Below are 18,458 nucleotides of genomic sequence, written 5' to 3'. Positions count from 1 at the left end.
ATACCATACCACAAAGATCAAAATTATGGCTCGTACAGGCGAGACCTGCGAGAGAGCTTAGTAAATGCCGGTTATTACTTCGCAGCGTCAGCTCCTGGTTGAAGTCAAATCAGATCAGAGCAGTTTTCTCCAGTTCTCCTGCTCCCTCCTCTTCGTGGTTACCACCAAGAATTTCGGGAAAGGGTGTGACCACAGTAGGCAGAGGACAGTAATGAGTACGTGAAGGAACGACCAAGTCAAGGCAAGTGGTAACCAGATTGCCACCCCCTCCGCCTCTGCTTCGGATTTCTTTTTGTAAGAAGTACAGAAGAGGGCTATAAGGAAAAGAGGTGGGTCCTGGGGGGTGGGGATGGGGGCTCAGCCTGCTTTGCTCCAGATTCCTGGAGGGCTCCAGCACTTCCAGCACTGGCAGCGTGCCCAAGGTGCCCAGGGCCGGGATACCACTCCGGAAGCACCTGGTACTGAGAGAATGTGTCCTTTCTGGGAAGGTGGCTATGACCCTAGTCAAGGGCGCAGTTTCCTTAGGTCTCTCCCGCCGTCCCCGGGTAGAACAAGGAAAGAGACGTCCAGCCTCGGTCAGCCAGAAACACCCCCTTTCCGGCCCCCTGCTGGCAAGCTGAAAAGTGACCGTGAAGGTCCTTGCCCTGGGCAAAAGCCACGAGCTGTGTGTTACCTCCTCCTTGGTCAAAAGAGGGTAAAAAGAGAAATGCTGAATTAGAAAGTGAGACGCCTCCTTCTGTTTTAGCTGAGCGACTCACTGACCTCCCTACCTCCTCAGGCGCTGAGGGATTTTGGATTTAGGCGGAGAGTGGCACTCACCGGTCCCACGGCCCGGGCGCCCAGCGTGGTAGTCCCCCAGCCCAGGTCGATTGGAAGGGCGGGTGGGCAGGGTGAGGCAGCGGGAAGAGCCTGTGGAGGAGAGCGAGCGCGGGAGCGTCCGGGAGAGAAAGCCGGGAGCTCCAGGCCGCCTGGCGGAGCACTGCAGCCGCGGCTCGATGGCCGGGAGCCGGCTCCTCCCCAGGGGCGGGGCGCGCACACGCGGCGCGGGACGCACGTGGCCCGTACCAAGCCGCCGGCTCCGGCTAGCGGGCTACTCGCGAGGTGAGGTCTATTGAGTCTGGGGTGTGAGGTGTGGCGTTTCCTTGGCCTCCCGAGTTCTGAGTGGGAAAGTGCGGTTCCCGAGAGCCCTTGCGCTGCTCTGCTGCAGGTCGCGGTGCCCGAGGCTGACGCGGGCTCCCTGGACCCTCTACCTAACCCGCCTCGCCCTGGGGCGGAGGGGAAACCCCCCTCCCACGGACCCGCGGCACGGCTATGTCTGGAGAGCACCGGGCCCAACCCAGCTCAAGACCCTGAAGGGCGTGGGGAGTTCGGCGGGGTGCGGACTGTCACCATCCCCGGCGGGGGCGCGCGGAATCTGCGGTCCCGGAAGAACAGGCTGCGCCGCGACGGCCGGAAGCGCGGCTCGCGAGGCGGAAGCGGAGGGTGCCCGCAGGTTGCGGTGGGAGCCTGTTCTGTCCACGCCGGAGACCCTCAGTCGTGGGCAGGGCGTGGTTGTGGCAAGGTCTGCCAGGAAAAAGACTTAAAAGGCCAAAAGAGCAGGGCCACTTACGGTGAGGTGCTGATGTAGGGTCTCGCCTTCAGGGACATCAATTCACATCTGACCGTCGGATGTGTTCTCTCAGGGTGCAACTTTTCAGACATTAAAATGTGACAGGTTTTAGGTTGCATTAAAAAGAAGCCACTGGCGCTGGTATGCACAGTGCATCCATTCTGTCCACCTGCTCCTTAATCTGAAAACATGGCTGTGTGTAAAATAGGGAAAGAGCAACCCGAGGCTCATGCATTCTTTATGTACCCAGTGTTGGAAATCAAGGGCCCTAACTCTAAAATACATTTACAACTTCTCTCTCTCCCTGAAGTTACCCCCCCCACATGGTTTGTTGTTGTTGTTGTTGGTTTTTAGACTTATTTACTATGTATACAGTGTTCTGCCTGCATGCCAGAAGGCACCAGATCTCGTTATAGATGGTTATGAGCCACCACGTGGTTGCTGGGAACAGAACTCAGGACTTCTGGTAGCTCATGTCTTTAGGTATTGCAGGGGATCGGGGAGGGTAGCTGGATTTCTGTGAGTTCAAGGCCAGACTGATCTACATGTTAAGTTTCAGGATACATAGCGAGACACTGTCAAAACCCAACAAACAAACAAAATGAGCTGGACAGTGATGCTTTTAATCCCAGCACTCTCATGGCAGAGGCCTGAATTTGAGACCAGCCTGGTATGCAAAACAAGTTCCAGGACAGCCAGGGCTACACAGAGAAACTGTCTCAAGGAAACAAACAAACAAACAAAAACAAGACAGTTGTTTGGGAGCTAAGCAACTTTTGTTTTGAATTTGCCTTATATTGAAGATAAAACTGTGTACTAGAACTTTTATACTTTTCTCTTAATGTGTCAATGTTGACTTCTTCCTATAATCTTAGGTTCTAGGAGAGTCAGGACAGTTCTGTCCATGAATTGAAACCAGTAGGGCTTAAAGTTCTGTTCTGCCCACATGTGTGTCTGTATGAAGGTGTCTGATACCTTGAAACTATAGTTACAGACAGGTGTGAGCTTCCGTATGGGTGCTGGGAATTCCTCCGGTACCTAGGTATTTACTGACCTCACCACAATGTTGTGTTCTTCAAATCCATTCTTCTGTTCTTGTTTCCACAGGAAGGGAAAAAAAATGTCTCAAAAGCAGTTGAAGGAAGCCTTTGTCAGTAACCTCAGTGGGACCAGTGTGCTGGAAGTGACCCAGGGCCTGTGCTTTCCTGCCTTCTGTATCCTGTGTAGAGGCCTTTGGATCATCTTCTCACAGCACGTATGCTCTTTCTCAAACACCTGGAGCACAGGATTCCTCATGGACTTTGTTGTCTTGATAGTCCCCCTAGTGATCACTCTGACTGTATTGTCTTCCTTTATCCTTCTCGAGAACCTCACTGTGATTGTCTGGGGGGCATGGCTGTTGTATCAGATATACCACAGGAGGACGTGCTATGCCAAAGTGCCTGTCCGGAAAGTCTTTGCAAACTTCTTGAAAATCAGCCTAGAGTCAGAGTACAACCCCGCCATCACCTGTTATCGGGTCATTAACAGCGTATTTACTGCTATTGCCATTTTGGCCGTGGATTTCCCACTTTTCCCTAGAAGATTTGCCAAAACTGAACTTTATGGGACAGGAGCAATGGATTTTGGAGTAGGTGGCTTTATTTTTGGGGCGGCAATGGTTTGTCCAGAGGTTAGAAGGAAATCTATAGAAGAGTCTAGATTTAATTATCTTAGAAAATCGCTGTATTCTGTCTGGCCATTAGTCTTCTTAGGAATGGGACGGTTGGTCATTATAAAGTCCATAGGCTACCAGGAACATTCTACCGAGTACGGCATTCACTGGAACTTTTTCTTTACCATCATAGTTGTGAAATTAATAACGTCACTGCTTTTGATTATTTTTCCTTTAAATAAGTCATGGATTGTGGCTGTCAGCATTACTGTGGTATACCAGCTAGCCCTGGATTATACTCCACTCAAGAGGATACTTTTGTATGGCACTGATGGCAGTGGCACAAGGGTTGGCTTCTTAAATGCTAACCGAGAGGGAATCATTTCCACTTTGGGGTATGTGACAATACACATGGCTGGTGTACAAACGGGATTGTATGTGCTTAAGAGAAGAGCACAAGTCAGAGACTGGATAAAAGCTACTTGTTGGGTTTTCTCAGTAGCTGTTGGCTTCTTCATTTCTCTTCATATAGTACAAGTAAACGTAGAAGCAGTGTCTCGAAGAATGGCCAATTTAGCCTTTTGTCTGTGGGTGGTGGCTTCCAGTCTGACGCTTCTCAGTTGTCTGTTACTGAGTGGTATAATTTTGAGTTTTGCCCAATTTCTAATTAAAGGGTCTCTAGTTCCATGTTCTTGGAAACTTATACAGTCTCCTACTACACATAAAAACCATTCTGAATCTCTAATCTTAGAAGCTGAAAAAAACCAACCCAGTCTTTGTTTGATCACAGCTCTGAACAGAAACCAGCTGTTTTTTTTCTTACTGTCAAATATAACAACTGGTCTGATTAACCTGACGATGGATACATTACACACTGGTGCCCTATTGACCTTAGTTGTGCTCAGTACTTATATGTTTACCAACTGTTTAGTTATATATGTACTTGATTTACAAGGTAAAACCATAAAGTTTTGGTGATGAGTGGGTAAGAAATATGTATTTGAATAGCATTATTTTAGTGGAGAAGAATAAGAAGGGAGGAAATGTGTTCTTAGCAATCTAGTCTTAACCATACTTTATTATGAAGTTTTAGTTTTCTACGATAGAAATTAAACTTTACCTTTTTTAAAGGAAGATTCATGGATGTTTAATACATATCAACATTATGTAAAATAAGCCAACAGAAGTGGCACAAAGCCTTAATCCCAGAACATGGGAGGCAGAGGCAGGCGGATCTCTGAGTTGGAAGCCAGCCTGGTCTGCATGTTGAGTTTCAGGACACCCAAGGCTATGTACAGAGACCCTAGGGGCGGGGGAGGGGGGGCGGCGGCGAAAAAATAGAAGTAAAAATCTTGTTACTTATTGGAACTTAGAAAACACCAGTATTTTAAAGAACTTGTTCATAGATTTTGCTTTGCCTGGAGCTCACAGTTGTACTCTTACCTCAGGCTCAATGCTGGGATTTCAGGCATGAGCCACCACACCCACTTGTTGATAGTTTTAACACTGGAAGGTGAATGGTGGTAATTTTTACTTTCTATATATCATTATGGCACTGTATTTGTGGTTTTTATATGAATATGTAATTATGTGATTATGTTTATATGTTTACATTAAGATGAATTTTTAAAAATTTTTATGTGTATGCATATTTTGTCTGCATGTATGTCTGTGCATCATATGTGTGCAATGCCTACGGAAGTCAGAAGAGGGGGGTTGAATACCCTGAGACTAGGATTACAAATGATTGTGAGCTGCCATGTTGGTGCTAAGAATTGAACCTGGATCCTCTGGAATATCGGCAAGTAAGTGCGTTTTTTTGTTGTTGTTGTTTTGGGTTTTTTGTTTTGTTTTGTTTTGTTTTGTTTTCGAGACAGGGTTTCTCTGTATAGCCCTGGCTGTCCTGGAACTCACTCTGTAGACCAGGCTTGGCCTCGAACTCAGAAATCCACCTGCCTCTGCCTTCTGAGTGCTGAGATTAAAGGCGTGCGCCACCATGCCTGGCTTAATTGCGCATTTTTTTTTCAGTTCCTTTTTTTCTTTTCTTTTAGTTGGGAATCTCACTATATATTCCTGGCTTACCTGGAACTTGAGGTTGGCCTCAGACTCAAGAGACCTGCCATCCTTTGTTTCCTGAACGCTGGGATCAAAAGCATATACTACCATGCTAAGCAAATTGTGGCTTTTTCAATTCATCTTTAAAAGCATTTTTTTGTATTAGATTTATTCATTTTTATTTATATGTGTGTGTATATATATATATATATATATATATACATATATATATGTATCGTATGTATATGTATAGGCATCAGAGGCATGCTTGGCGTCTGAAAAGGTTAGCATTTGTTCTGATGGAGTCATGGATGGTATAAGCAACCCTGTACGTACTGGTCCTAAGTCCCCTCCAAGAGCAACAAGTACTCTTAACTGATTGAGTCGTCTCTCCTGTTCCTTCAATACCTCTTTCATACTGAACTTCTGTCTTTTAATAAAGTATAGGAATAAGAAGCAAGTGTTTAGCCGGGCGTGGTGGCGCACGCCTTTAATCCCAGCACTCGGGAGGCAGAGGCAGGCGGATTTCTGAGTTCGAGGCCAGCCTGGTCTACAAAGTGAGCTCCAGGACAGCCAGGGCTATACAGAGAAACCCTGTCTCGAAAAACCAAAAAAAAAAAAAAAGAAGCAAGTGTTTAAAATCAGATGCATTTCAAGCCACCAAACAGTTAAATGCAATCAATGATTGAGTTGGGTGATGTAGTTTATATATATAATAATTAAAACAAGATTTTTCAGGTACCTGACACATTTTACTTTTTTTCTCCAAAACAAACTTTTGATACGTGATCTTATTATGTGGTCCATACTGACTTTAAACTATCCCTGCAGCCAAAACCAGTCTGGAATTTATGATGTCCAGCTCAGTTTCTCAAGTGCTGGGATTTTAAGTGTGTCCCCTCAGCCCAGCTGTACAAGTTTTAAGACGGATTCCTTGTTGCTTACTCTGTGCTAGGAATAAAGCACACCTAGGTTTGCAGCCTGTCTAGCTTCTGCTAGAGCTCAAGGCTAGCCTGGGCTACATAGAGCCTGTCTCAAAAAGATAAAACACATTTTTAGTACATTGGAGTTTGCAGTCTAGTGAGGGGAAACATATTAAACTAATGTAACAATTAAGTCATAGTATTGTTACAGATGAGAAACTGAGAACCAACCCAGGAAGAAACAAAAGTTTTCTCCAGAGATGGGCATTTTTAAGGCATTTTGAGGCTGATGGATGATACATATATCTGGGGAATGAAGGTAGAAGGTAGATGGCAGAGAATAGTCAATGTGTAATGAATCTTGTCAGCAAAAGTAAGTTGGGAGGAAATTTAGGTAACTCAAAGAAGTGTGGGCTATAAAGCTGGAGAAATAGGAAGGGACTAGGTTAGGTGGCCTCAACCATGGGAAAGAGAATCAAGAAAATCAATGAGAAAGATGAAAGCACTAAGTCTAATAGAACTGGTTACATTAAGGCTTAATAGGCTGTTGAGAACTGGAATAATTTAAAAACTTTAAGCAGATCTTTGAACCAGCTGTTAAGTCTAAAGATTTAAAAATCACATGATCTTTAGTTTCACATCTGTATAGCCTAGGCTGGTCTGGAACGATGCAGTCTAGGTCGGCCTTAAACTCACAGACATCCATTTGCTCCCAAGTGCTGGAACTAATGGTGGATGCCACCATGCTTGGCCAATGTTTATCTTTTAAAGCAGGCTGATACTAGCCAACTGCCCTGACACAAACCTATAATCCTAGGATTTAGAAGATGGAGGAGGGAGGATTTGGAGTTAAAGGCCAGTCTCATCTCCATAGTGAGTTTGAGGCCAGGCTGGATGTGTGGGGCTGGGGTGGGGCTGTGGATAAGAATCCATGAACATTTGCTTCCCTGACTCCAAGGACACATCAGAAATAGCTGCTAATCAGGGTGTCTAATGTGGCGTTTATTAGCAATCTAAATTATTGTGTAGTTTAGAGTAGGTGGAGCCTCCTGATACAGGTTTGCTATTTTAAACTAGTTGTCTTCATATTATAGATTATGTTTTGTGGTCCTGTGAATCAGAACTTCAAGTGTGCTGGGTAAGCATTGTACTGAGCCATACCCGTAGCTCTCAAAATGTATTTTTTATTTAAAGATTTATTTATTTCATGTATGTGAGTAAGTACACGGTAGCTGTCTTCAGATACACCAGAAAAGGGCATCATATACCATTACAGATAGCTGTGCGCTACCATGTGGTTGCTGGGAATAGAATTCTGGACCTCTGGAAGAGCAGTCAGTATTCTTTAACTGCTGAGCCGTCTCTTCAGCTCTCAAAAAATATATATTTAATGTAAATATACTAATTATTAAATGTGTCTTGTTTACTTCAATTTCTTAACTTGGTGGCTAATTTAACCTTAAACTTGATGGCTGATTTAGTGTTACTATGACTTTGTATTTGCTGACTACAATTACAACAGATTTTATTTTCAATTAAAAAGACTTGAAATTTAATCAATAAGATCATAGTGTGTAAATTTGTCATGACTAGGAAAGGTGATTGACTTTTCTGCTGTGTCACACACTGTACGAGTACCTCACAGCTTATCTGTTGGAGCAGCCAGAGGCAGAGTAGCTTCACTAGTACTTTCTTTAGGAAAAGCAGTCATCTTATGACTTAATGCAGGCCTCATTTGCTGTGTTGCATTTTGTTAATAACTGCCTTTTTTCTTTTTTTTTTTTTTTTCTTTTGAAATGGGCTGTCACTATATAGGACAGGCTGGCTTGGAACTCACTGAGATCTACCTGCCTCTGCCTCTGGTGTGCACCATATCTGGCACTTTTCTTATTTAATATTATGGTATTTAAGTACTTATTTTTGTGATACTGGATACTGAACCTTGGGCTTAAAGAGCCTGCTAGACCAAGTGTTCTACCACTATATCCTCAGCCCTCCATACTTTTCTAGTCTCACTAAGTTTATATCTTTGATAATTACAGGTGTTAACTGAAAAGGACAAAATGTACACTGTTTTTCCCCTCTTCCAATTCCTAATGTCCTAAAGAAAAGCTAATGAATTCATAAAATCAGAATTAATAGGCAGAACTCCTGATTAGATTGCTTTTCAGAAGAGGAAGGTCACAGTTGATTTACTGAGCTCTAATGTGTCAGGTTATAGGTGCCAGGAATATAAACAGATGAGACAAAATCCCTGCCTTTAAGGAGCTTACATTTTCATTCATGTTTATTAAAAATATGCAATATGTCTACTTAATTCCTATTTTGAGAAAGGGTCTGTGCAGTCTAATCTGGTCTTGAATTTATGGTAAACACTCTGCCTTGGCCTCTCCAAGTGCTGGGGTTACAGGTGTGTGCTACTATACTGGGCTTGTGTTTTTTGTTTTTTGTTTTTTAAAGATCTGTTTTATTTATATGAGTACATTGTAGCTGTCTTCAGACACACCAGAAGAGAGCATCAGATCCCATTACAGATGGTTGTGAGCCACCATGTGGTTGCTGGGAATTGAATTCAGGACCTCTGGAAGAGCAGTCAGTGAGTGCTCTTAACCACTGAGCCATCTTTCCAGCCTATGTTTCTATTTTTAATTGATAGAATATACTCATACTGTCAGATCAAGAAAAGGAAAATCCAGCTTACAGATTTTCAGATGTACTAATTTAAATAACATTATGCCAGTGATTTTACTACCATATCAAATACAGCCATTATAGTGAAAACAGAGGTATTTTAGCTTGTCAATTGCCATTTTTTTTTTTTCATAGCTTGGTTCTTTCCTAGTACCTGGTGTGTATTTAATAGTGAAAATTAAAGTTAGTAGCTATATACATATTGGCTCAATATTTGTTACCAAGCATAACCTAAAATTCAAATAATCAAAGTAGGTACATAGATTGTAGACATAAAACACAAGATTCTCTAAAAATGTCTGTAGTTTTACTATGTATTCTAACCTGTCAGAAGGTGCGTGAAAAACTGGATTTCAACTAAGGATTGCACTGTTCTGCTTTTAGTATGGCCCAAAGACATATTTACTGGATAATCACACCTTTGGGAACACACAATGGTTCTTCCAGTTTATTATGTCACCTACTCTAACAATGACCACACAATGTCATAAGTCAACAAGGCTAAGGATGCACTGTGGAATTTTTTTTTTTTTTTTTGGTTGTGACTTGAAAGACTTCATGTGATCAAAATACTTTTAAAGGTCAGTAACAACAGCTTTAGCCTATTTTACCCGAAAATATTCGATCTGTCCTTAAGATCCGGTAGTTGTACAAGCAGCGAATGGATTTATTATTAAAACCATCAAGACGAAACATTTCCCATCTTTTTGGCTTTACAATGGACCTCCTTAGACTAGTACCTGAGAAAGTGGCAGTAGTCAGAGTGCAGAGGAAACTCTCTTTACAGCAGCTCTGGTTCTCGGAAGATGGTCAGACCGAAGGGCCTTTGGCCACTATCAGTACTTTGCCCAAGGGAGTCCCTTAAGTTAATATTAACTCAAGAAGTTCCTTTGGTCGGAAGCTACACATAGACTACAGTTCAGTTTTCTGTCTATTGTAACAACAGATCCTGCACATATTTTTCCATCCTGTCGAGATCTTGCTGCAGTCCCCATAAGGCGGCTGGCTCTGGGTGAGTCAGGTAGCAGAGCCCTTTCCTCCAGTCTTCCAGGGGTGGAAGTCCGCATGTGTGCAGCCTGGAAAACAAGGTCAAAGGTCTCTGCAGTGTCCGTTCTCCTAGACCTCGACCGCGCCAGCTCTTCCAGCTCTTCATCGTTCACCTAAGTCTTATCTGGGTCCCCCCGGAGTGGGCTTTCCACCCCACCGGTCTCCAGAGAGCAGATCCCGGGTCGTCACGGGCAGGGACCCGGGCTGCTCCTGCTCGGCCTCCCCACTGGCCCTATTTTCACGCTCGTTTTGGTAAATCCGGGGCACCACGCAGGTCAGCCAGCCGAGCGCGACAGCACAGGGGGTTCCCCCCACCCCTACACGCCGATTTCGAAAGTCGGGACACGAGCGAGGCGGCCGCGGTCTCGCGAGAAGAGGCAGGCCCCGCCTGGAGTTCGCGGCCCCCCCTCCCCGGCCCCACCCTCCCCACGTCCCCCGCCCTCCCTCCCACACTCCCCGTGGCGCGAGCGGCTGACTGAGCCTGGAGAGGAAACGGCAATCGCAGCCGCGCTCCCGCCCAGGCCGGCCCTGACGCGGGCCTCGTCAGCCGGTAACGGGGAGCAGAGGTGGGGGTCAGGGAGGCGTCCGCGAAGTCAGTGAAGGTCAGAACCGAGAGCTCTCTCTCTCCGACCCGGGTGAGGACTGGGGTCTGAGCTCGCCCCCACCCCGAACTCTGCAGAGCCGAGGCGGGGTCGACCCCTCCCAGGGGCGGGGTGGCGCCGGGCAACTGCAGCCTAGGGGGCCACCCTGGGCGGGGCGCTCCGCCAGGGGAGAAGGGGGTCAGTGGCAGGGGGTGCGGGCATGGGCTGTGGAGCCGAGGCGGGGATGGGCTCCTGGAGCCCGGACTCCCGAGCCGGGAGGGGATGTCCCGGGGCCAGCAGGTCCTTTTCCGCCTCTCCTTTGGACCCTGACTGGAGGCCAGCGGGCGGGCGGTCGGGGGGAGTGTAGGTGGGGGAGGGCAGGCGGCGCCAGGGGGCGGGTCCCGGCGCTGCGGGGCGCTGATTGGCTGAGCGCGTGTGGAATCGGGTGATGGGAAACGCAGCGCGGCTCTCCCGTCCTCTCTCGCTCCGCGCCCCCCCCCCCTTTCACCCGTGGCGAATGTGCTGCGAGGTGGCGGGTGCTTACGCTCGCGGGGTTTGGCTGTTGCAGGCAGGAGCTGGGAGGAGGCAGCAGCAGCGGCGGCGGCGGCAGGAGCAGCGGCGGCGGCAGCTGGGAGGAGGTGGTGACGGTGGCAACGGCAGCGTCGGGGACGATGGCGCGACTGGTGGCAGTGTGCAGGGATGGGGAGGAGGAGTTCCCCTTCGAGAGGAGGCAGATCCCCCTCTACATAGACGACACCCTGACGGTGAGCGAGCGAGCGGGCTGAGCGGGCCGGGCCGGGCTGGGCCCGCTGCTTCCCGGCCTGGCAGCTGTTTCCCCTCCCCCAGGCCGAGCGCTGCGCACTGGAGAAAGAGTGTGTTGCAACTCCTAGGCGAGGCCGCCTCTCCGATGGGCCCCACGAACTCGCCTTTGCAGCGGGGCCCCTCGGTACTCTTGGCAGGCCCCAGATCCAGCGCCCCGGAAGGCACTTGGAGGTCCCCTGCTCGGGTCTTCCTCCCTCTCCGAACCCTTAGCCTTTAGGCCTGCCTTTGAGACGCTGTTTGCCTAAGCACGCGCCGGGGAGAAGGGTTGAAGGAGCTGGGGCATTTAGGGCCTGTCCTCTCCAGAAAGCACTTACCCTCCGGGAGGCACAATTAGCTGAAAATGTCGCAGCTGCATTGTTACCTGTGTGTTTCCCGTTTGAACACTGTAGCTATCTCTACATAAGCGTAATTACTAAGGGCAGAGTGACATTCTCTTGCACAGCGAAGATTCCACCTAAATGATTTGATTTCCTAATACGTCTCACATTGCCTAGTACATTATAATTCTTGAAATGGTTGGGTTAAGCCATGACTCTTCAAAATGGGCCTTCGTGGCATTTTTTTGTTTTACAAGTAGCCCAAGACCAAATTATTGACTGTGTAAAGTAGTATGAAGAGCTGACTGCTCATTGTGGATAGAAAAACACAAACGTGGGAAGATAGTTGTTTTAAGACTTGGTGTTGGTATACCTTTGCCGACCCTCTCTCTGCCCGGTGTTGTAGTACTGTTTCCTTTAAAAGGAAATGGCAGAAATTTGAGTTGATTCTGAGCAGGAAGTGAACGCAGTTGCTTACCACAGTTAAATGAACCTTCTCCGAACAAGTTTTGAAATCTTCATTTTGATGCTGACGCTCCTGGATTTTACATTCGCCCATTGTGATCTGATGTAGATAAGTCTTCCAGCCTTTGACTTTTTTTCCCACTCAAAGGCAGATTCCTGAAGAAAAAAAAAAGTGTAGTTATGTACTGAAGGTTTTAACATTTTATGTAAAATGCAAGTCATTGTGGAGATGCCAATCTGAGCCTTTTTGCCAGTCTCAAGAGCTTCAGTACTTTTAAAAAATTAGGGGAGCTATTGACTGGTTCACTTCGATGGAACTTTGCAATGGAAAGCATGCTTTAAAAAAATAGTCTAATGATTTGACATAAAGTAGAATTTATGTTAGAAATTACTTGTATGTATTGGTTATGGTTTCTTATTTTCTTGAATTTTAATTTTAATGGGCTTGTATTTAAAATAGTTTAAAAAAAAACAAGCTAGAAACCAGTTAAATGATTTCTTTCTCAGTATGATAGTGCTTGGTCATAGTTCATTTGTTATTATTACCTTCTGTACCCTTCACCATAGAACCTTAAAAAAACACAGTTTGATAACAACCTTTTTTGTACAAGTGCATTTTCCCCCCTTAATCCTGAGGTTTGGGTTAATTTTTTTATTAGTATATAATATGAAAACAAAGCCATTTTAAATTTTGTCTATTTACAAATTTTAAGAGAACTTATACTCTTTCACATAACCACCTTTAATGTGAATGTAGCACATTAGTCAATGCTTCACAAAGCACTTTAAAGTGAACAGTATGTTACATTCTTGATGACGTGAGTTTGCAGTTCTTTTCATAGATAAACTTACATTATGGTTTAGTGTCACCTGCTTTTGCCTTGTATTGGGTGTCTGAATTTTTCTTTTATTACAGACTCATTACAAAGACAATTTAAGCTTATTTAAACAACTTCAAATAATAGGTATCATTTTTCCTTGCTTAGGAATGAGTTTTGGTCACTAAGGAATTAATTTTGTTAGTTTGTCTTGGAAACTTGTGAACTGTCATTGAATGCTATTAATGAATGAGTATTATCAAAAATTCACATAAAGCTATGCTGTATGTAGGGACACAAGCTCCTTTCAAGATTTGTCAATCCCAGTTAAAGGGAGGATATAGAACAAAGCACCTGTTGGGAGGGAGGCGGGAAGAGGAAGCAGAGGTGTGTGTGTGTAGTGGTCCATTGATATTTGATGGCAGTGTTTGCCTGAAGTTAACTCGGTTTGATCTTTGTTCCTAGGAACCCAAAGGGGAACCTTGTGATCTTTGAGTAAATGGCTTTAGCAATCTTGTTTGCAGAAAAATGTTAGTCTAGTTCATTCTAGTTATCACTGCACATAGGCTAGGTTGGGATACACTGAAACATTTTATACTTGTGTGTGTGCATATATGTGTGTGTGTACATGTAGGTGTATGTGCCATAGTATATGTGTGGAAGATAGAGGGCTGTTGATGGGGAGTTGGTTCTTTCCACTGTAAGTTTTGGGATGAAGACAGGTTGTCAGGCTTTACAACAAGCACCTTTACCCACTAAATCATCTCTCTGACCCTCTCTTTGGGGTCTCAAATTCCTGGGCTAAAATGATCTTCCTATTTTAGCCTCTAAAATGTTAGGATTAAAGAGGTATACCACTACTTTTTGTCATCTTTTAATGTTTTTAATGGTTGTACAAGTTGTATGATATTCCATAGTATCACCCTTCCATGAGATTCTGACTTCTCATTTTTGAATAACACCATAAGAATATGGATAATGCATTGAGTTATTACTTTTCCCCTTGGGCTTTTGGAAGTAGAATTACTGAAGGATAAGAACATTTTACAAGTTTCTTGGTTTATGTTGTTAAATTATTACATTTCTAGAAGATAACCCTTTTAATTCAAATCGATCCAAATGAACTGTAAACTGGGGTGACAAAATGGCTTAGTGGGTAAAGGTGGTTGCTGCCAAGTGTGATGGTATCATTCATTCCTTGGGGTATAAATGGTAGAAAGGAAGAAATGGTTCCTGCAAGTTGCCCTCTGACTTCTACACAAGAACATCTGGCATGGATGTGCTCTGCTCCAATAAGATTAATGAGTAGATTAGAAATTGATAGGAGTTCTGAAGTGTCTGAGCCCTAAGAAGCAGGAAATGGTAATCCTAGGGGATTAGGAGTTTAGCATTTGCTACAAGTTTAGTATTTAGTGTTTCCTTTAAGCTCTTTAATATTTAACTTTCCAATTGTATGTTAAACTTTCCTGATGCATGTTAAATTTTCCTGGTGCATGTTAGAAGTAGTTTTGTGAATAGTGATATAAAAGAGTAATACTAAAGTGACATTTTGATAAGTACAAACTTAATCTTATTGATTAGAGCTCATAGAAATGTTCTGAAACTTTTTTTTTTTTTGTGGTCTGGTAAAACTGGGGCAGATGCTTAAGAGTGAAAGTCAGTAATGGATGCAATAAACTTTACAAAGCAGTAATTGCTGCGCAATGACTTGTATTTTTGGATGGCTCTGGACAGGCATCCCCATCATGCAGCTGAACGCTAATGACTCCCCTGTGAAACCACACCTCATGTGCTTTACAGGGCTGCCTTCCTCTAGGTAACGTGGACTCTAAGGTTAACTCAGGGAAGTGCTCTGGAAGAATGGAGGAAATAGTGCTAGCGGTCCCTTTTCCTTTCCCTTTCCTTACTGTCCTCTTAAAACATTAAATGACATACACTAGTTGACTAGAAAACAATACAATAAAAAGCTGTTACCCTAAATGTTTGAAAGGCAAGGATGAGGCAGTTATTTAAGGCAGAGTATGTGGTTCAAGAGAAAATATAAAGAGGCCAATTCAGGAAGGATTTGATTTTGATAGTTATGCTAGTTGCTAAGAGGATTGACACCTGTGTATTTGTTCTTTTTTCTTTCATTTGTATGCATATCATATGTGTCTATGTTTTACTAGTGTTTGAACCTTGTCTTTCCCACACGCTATGCAAATTATCTACTTCTGAGTGAACGTCCTCATACCTTCAAAAAAAAAAGTTTTTATTTTTATGTGTGTGGTTGTTTCCCCTGCATGATGTGTATCTGTGCACCATGTGTGTGTCTGGTGCTCTTGGTCCAGTAAAGGGAGACTGAGCCCCTGGAACTGGAGTTCAGATGTTTGTGAGCCACCATGTGGATGCTGGGAATGAAACCTGGGTCCTCTGGAAAGAGCAGCTCTTAACTGCTGAACCATCTTTCCTGTGCACCTCCCTCCCCTTTAAATTTTCAGATGTGGTTTCAATAAGGTAGTTAGGCTGGTCCCAAACCTTTTAAAAAGTGCATTTATTTATTTGTATGCATGTTTATGTGTATGAACATGTATACCCCACCCCTATTCACATATGTGTAGAGGTCAGAGGACAACTTGAGGGAGTTGTTCCTTTTCTTTTAACATGTGGGTCCCCGGGATTGAACTTTGGTCATCAGGTTTGGCAGCAAGCACTTTAACCTTCTGACCTTGCTGGCTCTGGCCTGAACTTTTGATCCCCTTTCTTCAGCCTCTCAGGTCACTGATTGCTATCTAAAATTATTTTCCTTCGTTGTGCTCTGGAGCCTGAACACAAGATCCGCTCATATTAGACAAGTGCTGTACTCCCCACTATAAGCCCAGCTTGACAGCTAAATTCCTTAGTCTCTTAAATCCTGTGAGGTGATACTGAAAAACATGTGAATTAATGGAACATTTGTTGTTGTTTTGTTTTGTTTTGTTTCCCCCAGAAAACTGGAAGGTCAATCCTAATGCTTTGTTTGTAGTAGACAAGAGCCACATCTCTAGCCTTTGGGATTAAAAATGAACTATTCTTAGTTTTAGATTTCAGGACCAAAATTTGGAATGAGGATGTTTATGAGGTAGACACATAGGTAGTTTTTTATATGTAGCCCAGGCTAGCCTCAAACCTATGATTTTCCTGCCTCAACCTCCCGTGTGCTGGGATTATGAACATGTACTATCATGTCTAGCTTGGACCAAGGCTTCTAATATCAGGATTATTACTTTTAAATTTTTTAAGTTTGACTATAATAAATATAATGGACAATATTTATTATTAGATATTTTGCCTGTACATTAAAGTGATTCTCAAATTATTTATAGCTATAGCATTATATGAATGACTTCAGTTTTATTTAGTAGTGTTAGTAAAGATGATATTAGAGTGCTTAGAGCATACTTAGTATTGAAGCTACAGTAAATGTTGTTACCACCACCTGTTCGAGGTAGTAAAGAGAAGATTGGCTGGGCAGCAGTGTGGCCTTTTAGAACCAGCACTCAGGAGGCAGAGTCAGGTGCATTTTTGATTTCAAGGCCAGCCTGGTCTGCATAATAAGTTCCAGGACAGCCAAGGCTACACAGAAACCCCGTCTTCAAAAACAAAAAATGAGGGGAAGGGGGAAGATAAAGTAGAAACAAGATACTATGATTGATAAACTTGAAAATTGAAAGCTTTTAAGCAGTAAGATTGGGGCATTTTGCATGTGCATGTTGAAGGAGAAACTATAAACAATAGAAACTACTGAAGTGGAAGCATGTTTTACAAGGTGATAAAGAATTGGAAGCAGGGAGTACCAGCTCCTTGATAATAAGTAGTATGTGTGCATTGTAATACACTAGAAAAAGAAAACCTCACACAGTAGCTCATGACTGTAATTGCAGCACTTGGGAAGATCAGGAGTTTGAGGCAACTCTTTTTTTTTTTTTTCTATAAGATAAGCTATATACATGTAAAATTGTCTGTGCAGTTTTCAGTCTGAAACTGGAGTCCTCTGGATGACCTTGAACTTCATATCTTCTTGTTTTAAATGCTGAGATTATAGGTTTGTGCCTATATGCACATGAAGATTTATGCAGTGTTGGGGATTGAACCCACAGCTCTGTACATGCTAGGCAAGCACATATCTACTTTACACCCCCAGCCTGTAAAGGATCTTTTAAAGGCAATATTCAATGAAATGGAGTTTACTATTTTTGTTTTTGCCTCAAATGGCTCTCTCTTTACTGAGTTTATAGGAATTTGAAGCCCTTGTTATCTGGAAATAGTTTGTCCTTGTATAGTATGATTGGTATTTTTTACATTGTTTTAGTTAAGACAGGTGTACACATGTATCTGTGCACAACTTGTGCGTCTGGTCCCCTCGGAGGTCAGAAGAGGGTGTTGGATCCCCTGAAATTGGAGTTGCAGACAGTTGTGAGCTGCCATATGGATGCTGGAACAGAATCCAGATCCTCTGAGAACTAGTTCTCTTAAGTGCTGAGCCATCTCTCTAGTCCTGTGTATATATTACTGGAGGCATACATTTTCACCCGTCTCTGAATTGTGATGCATCCTATATCTTACAGTTAAGCTTTTTTTTGGTCAATATATAACTTTATGGATTGAAAAAGAAAAACCATCTATTTACTCACATGGGTGTATGTGCTCGTGTGCCTGTAGGTGCATATGTACACATGAGTGTACTACCAGCAGAATCAGGCACTGGATCACCTTGGAGCTGGACTTGCCCTCCCTCCACTTCATGGATTTTAAAATCTGTAATGTCACAGATCAGTGAACCTACTAATTTACATTATCACACACTGAAGCCTCCTAAATTCCTCTGGTAGTGGTTTTTAATAACTGAATAAATACCTCAGTACTTCATTTTCCATCATATGTAGCACAAACCTTTACTGAATGCTAGATACTACATTACATAAATGCTAGTTCTAAGTTACATGAATAGATATTTTTGGGGAGTTGGGAATTGAACCTAGAACCTTTAGTAGATTCATTAGTACTAGCTAGGCTAGTTAGTATTCTAGTGCCAAGCTATATCCCAGCTCAAGATATGTATTAGTTTTCAAAAAAAATTTTTTGTTGGGGTATGGAATGGGCCAGATATCCCACAGTGAACATTAGAGGTTAAAAGGCAATTTGTAGAAGTTTATTCTCTTCCTTTCACCATTTGGGTTCCAGGGCTCAAACTCAAATTATCAGGCTTGAGAGCAAACATCTTGATGGCTACTTGAGCCAGCTCACTAGGCACCAAATATACTTTTTAACAAAAGAAGTCTTACATTCCACAGTTGCGGGGAACTAACTCAAATTGACGTATCTAACTAAATATTATTGTTCACTACCACTTTAGAAAATACAACTTAGCCGGGCGTGGTGGCGCACGCCTTTAATCCCAGCACTCGGGAGGCAGAGGCAGGCGGATTTCTGAGTTCGAGGCCAGCCTGGTCTACAA

At 43.7% G+C, this 18,458-nt stretch overlaps 3 protein-coding genes across 15 annotated transcripts in view; 2 read left to right on the top strand and 1 right to left on the bottom strand.

Annotated features, from left to right (window-relative positions):
• Myo19 (myosin XIX) overlaps window positions 1-1,154 on the bottom strand; it is a 30,459-nt gene extending 29,305 nt beyond the window's left edge. The window contains exon 1 of one of the 2 annotated variants that reach the window (XM_021176605.2): window positions 820-1,154. The gene's annotated coding sequence lies outside the window, so the exon portion shown is untranslated. The remainder of the gene's footprint in view (window positions 1-819) is intronic. The other variant, XM_029483911.1, reaches the window with a different exon arrangement.
• On the top strand, window positions 1,040-10,392 carry Pigw (phosphatidylinositol glycan anchor biosynthesis class W). Of its 4 annotated transcripts, XM_029483917.1 has the most exons (4): window positions 1,227-1,610; window positions 2,717-3,658; window positions 4,966-5,068; window positions 9,879-10,392. In XM_029483917.1, the coding sequence occupies exons 2-3, from the start codon at window positions 2,730-2,732 to the stop codon at window positions 5,033-5,035; spliced, it is 999 nt and encodes a 332-aa protein (XP_029339777.1). In that variant the 5' UTR covers window positions 1,227-1,610; window positions 2,717-2,729; the 3' UTR covers window positions 5,036-5,068; window positions 9,879-10,392. The 4 variants fall into 4 exon arrangements, 2 of the variants coding, with proteins under 2 accessions (XP_029339777.1, XP_029339776.1); XR_003838083.1 differs by lacking the exon at window positions 1,227-1,610 and adding an exon at window positions 1,040-1,101 and having other exon boundaries at window positions 2,717-5,068; XR_003838082.1 differs by having other exon boundaries at window positions 1,137-1,610; window positions 2,717-5,068.
• A 36-nt stretch (window positions 10,393-10,428) lies between these two features.
• The window catches only part of Ggnbp2 (gametogenetin binding protein 2), a 38,896-nt gene continuing 30,866 nt past the window's right edge, over window positions 10,429-18,458 (top strand). For 4 of the 9 annotated variants that reach the window (XM_029483915.1, XM_021175750.2, XM_029483914.1 and 1 more), the window contains exons 1-2: window positions 10,429-10,581; window positions 11,129-11,324. In XM_029483915.1, the coding sequence (XP_029339775.1) occupies window positions 11,232-11,324 (93 nt within the window). In that variant the 5' untranslated portion in view covers window positions 10,429-10,581; window positions 11,129-11,231. Of the gene's footprint in view, window positions 10,615-11,006; window positions 11,325-18,458 lie in introns of those variants that run through there. The other 5 variants (XM_021175751.2, XM_021175749.1, XM_029483913.1 and 2 more) reach the window with 5 other exon arrangements.

Source organism: Mus caroli, chromosome 11 (genome assembly GCF_900094665.2).
Source record: "Mus caroli chromosome 11, CAROLI_EIJ_v1.1, whole genome shotgun sequence".
NCBI lineage: Eukaryota > Metazoa > Chordata > Mammalia > Rodentia > Muridae > Mus > Mus caroli.
This window is presented reverse-complemented; position numbering and strand designations above follow the sequence as displayed.

Excerpts from the sequence above, each read along its gene's own strand:
- Pigw (XM_029483916.1), top strand. The coding sequence starts at position 2,730 with ATGTCTCAAAAGCAGTTGAAGGAAGCCTTTGTCAGTAACCTCAGTGGG. Across the intron at positions 3,240-3,506 it reads CAGGAGCAATGGATTTTGGA|TCATGGATTGTGGCTGTCAG; the intron begins GTAGGTGGCTTT and ends CCTTTAAATAAG.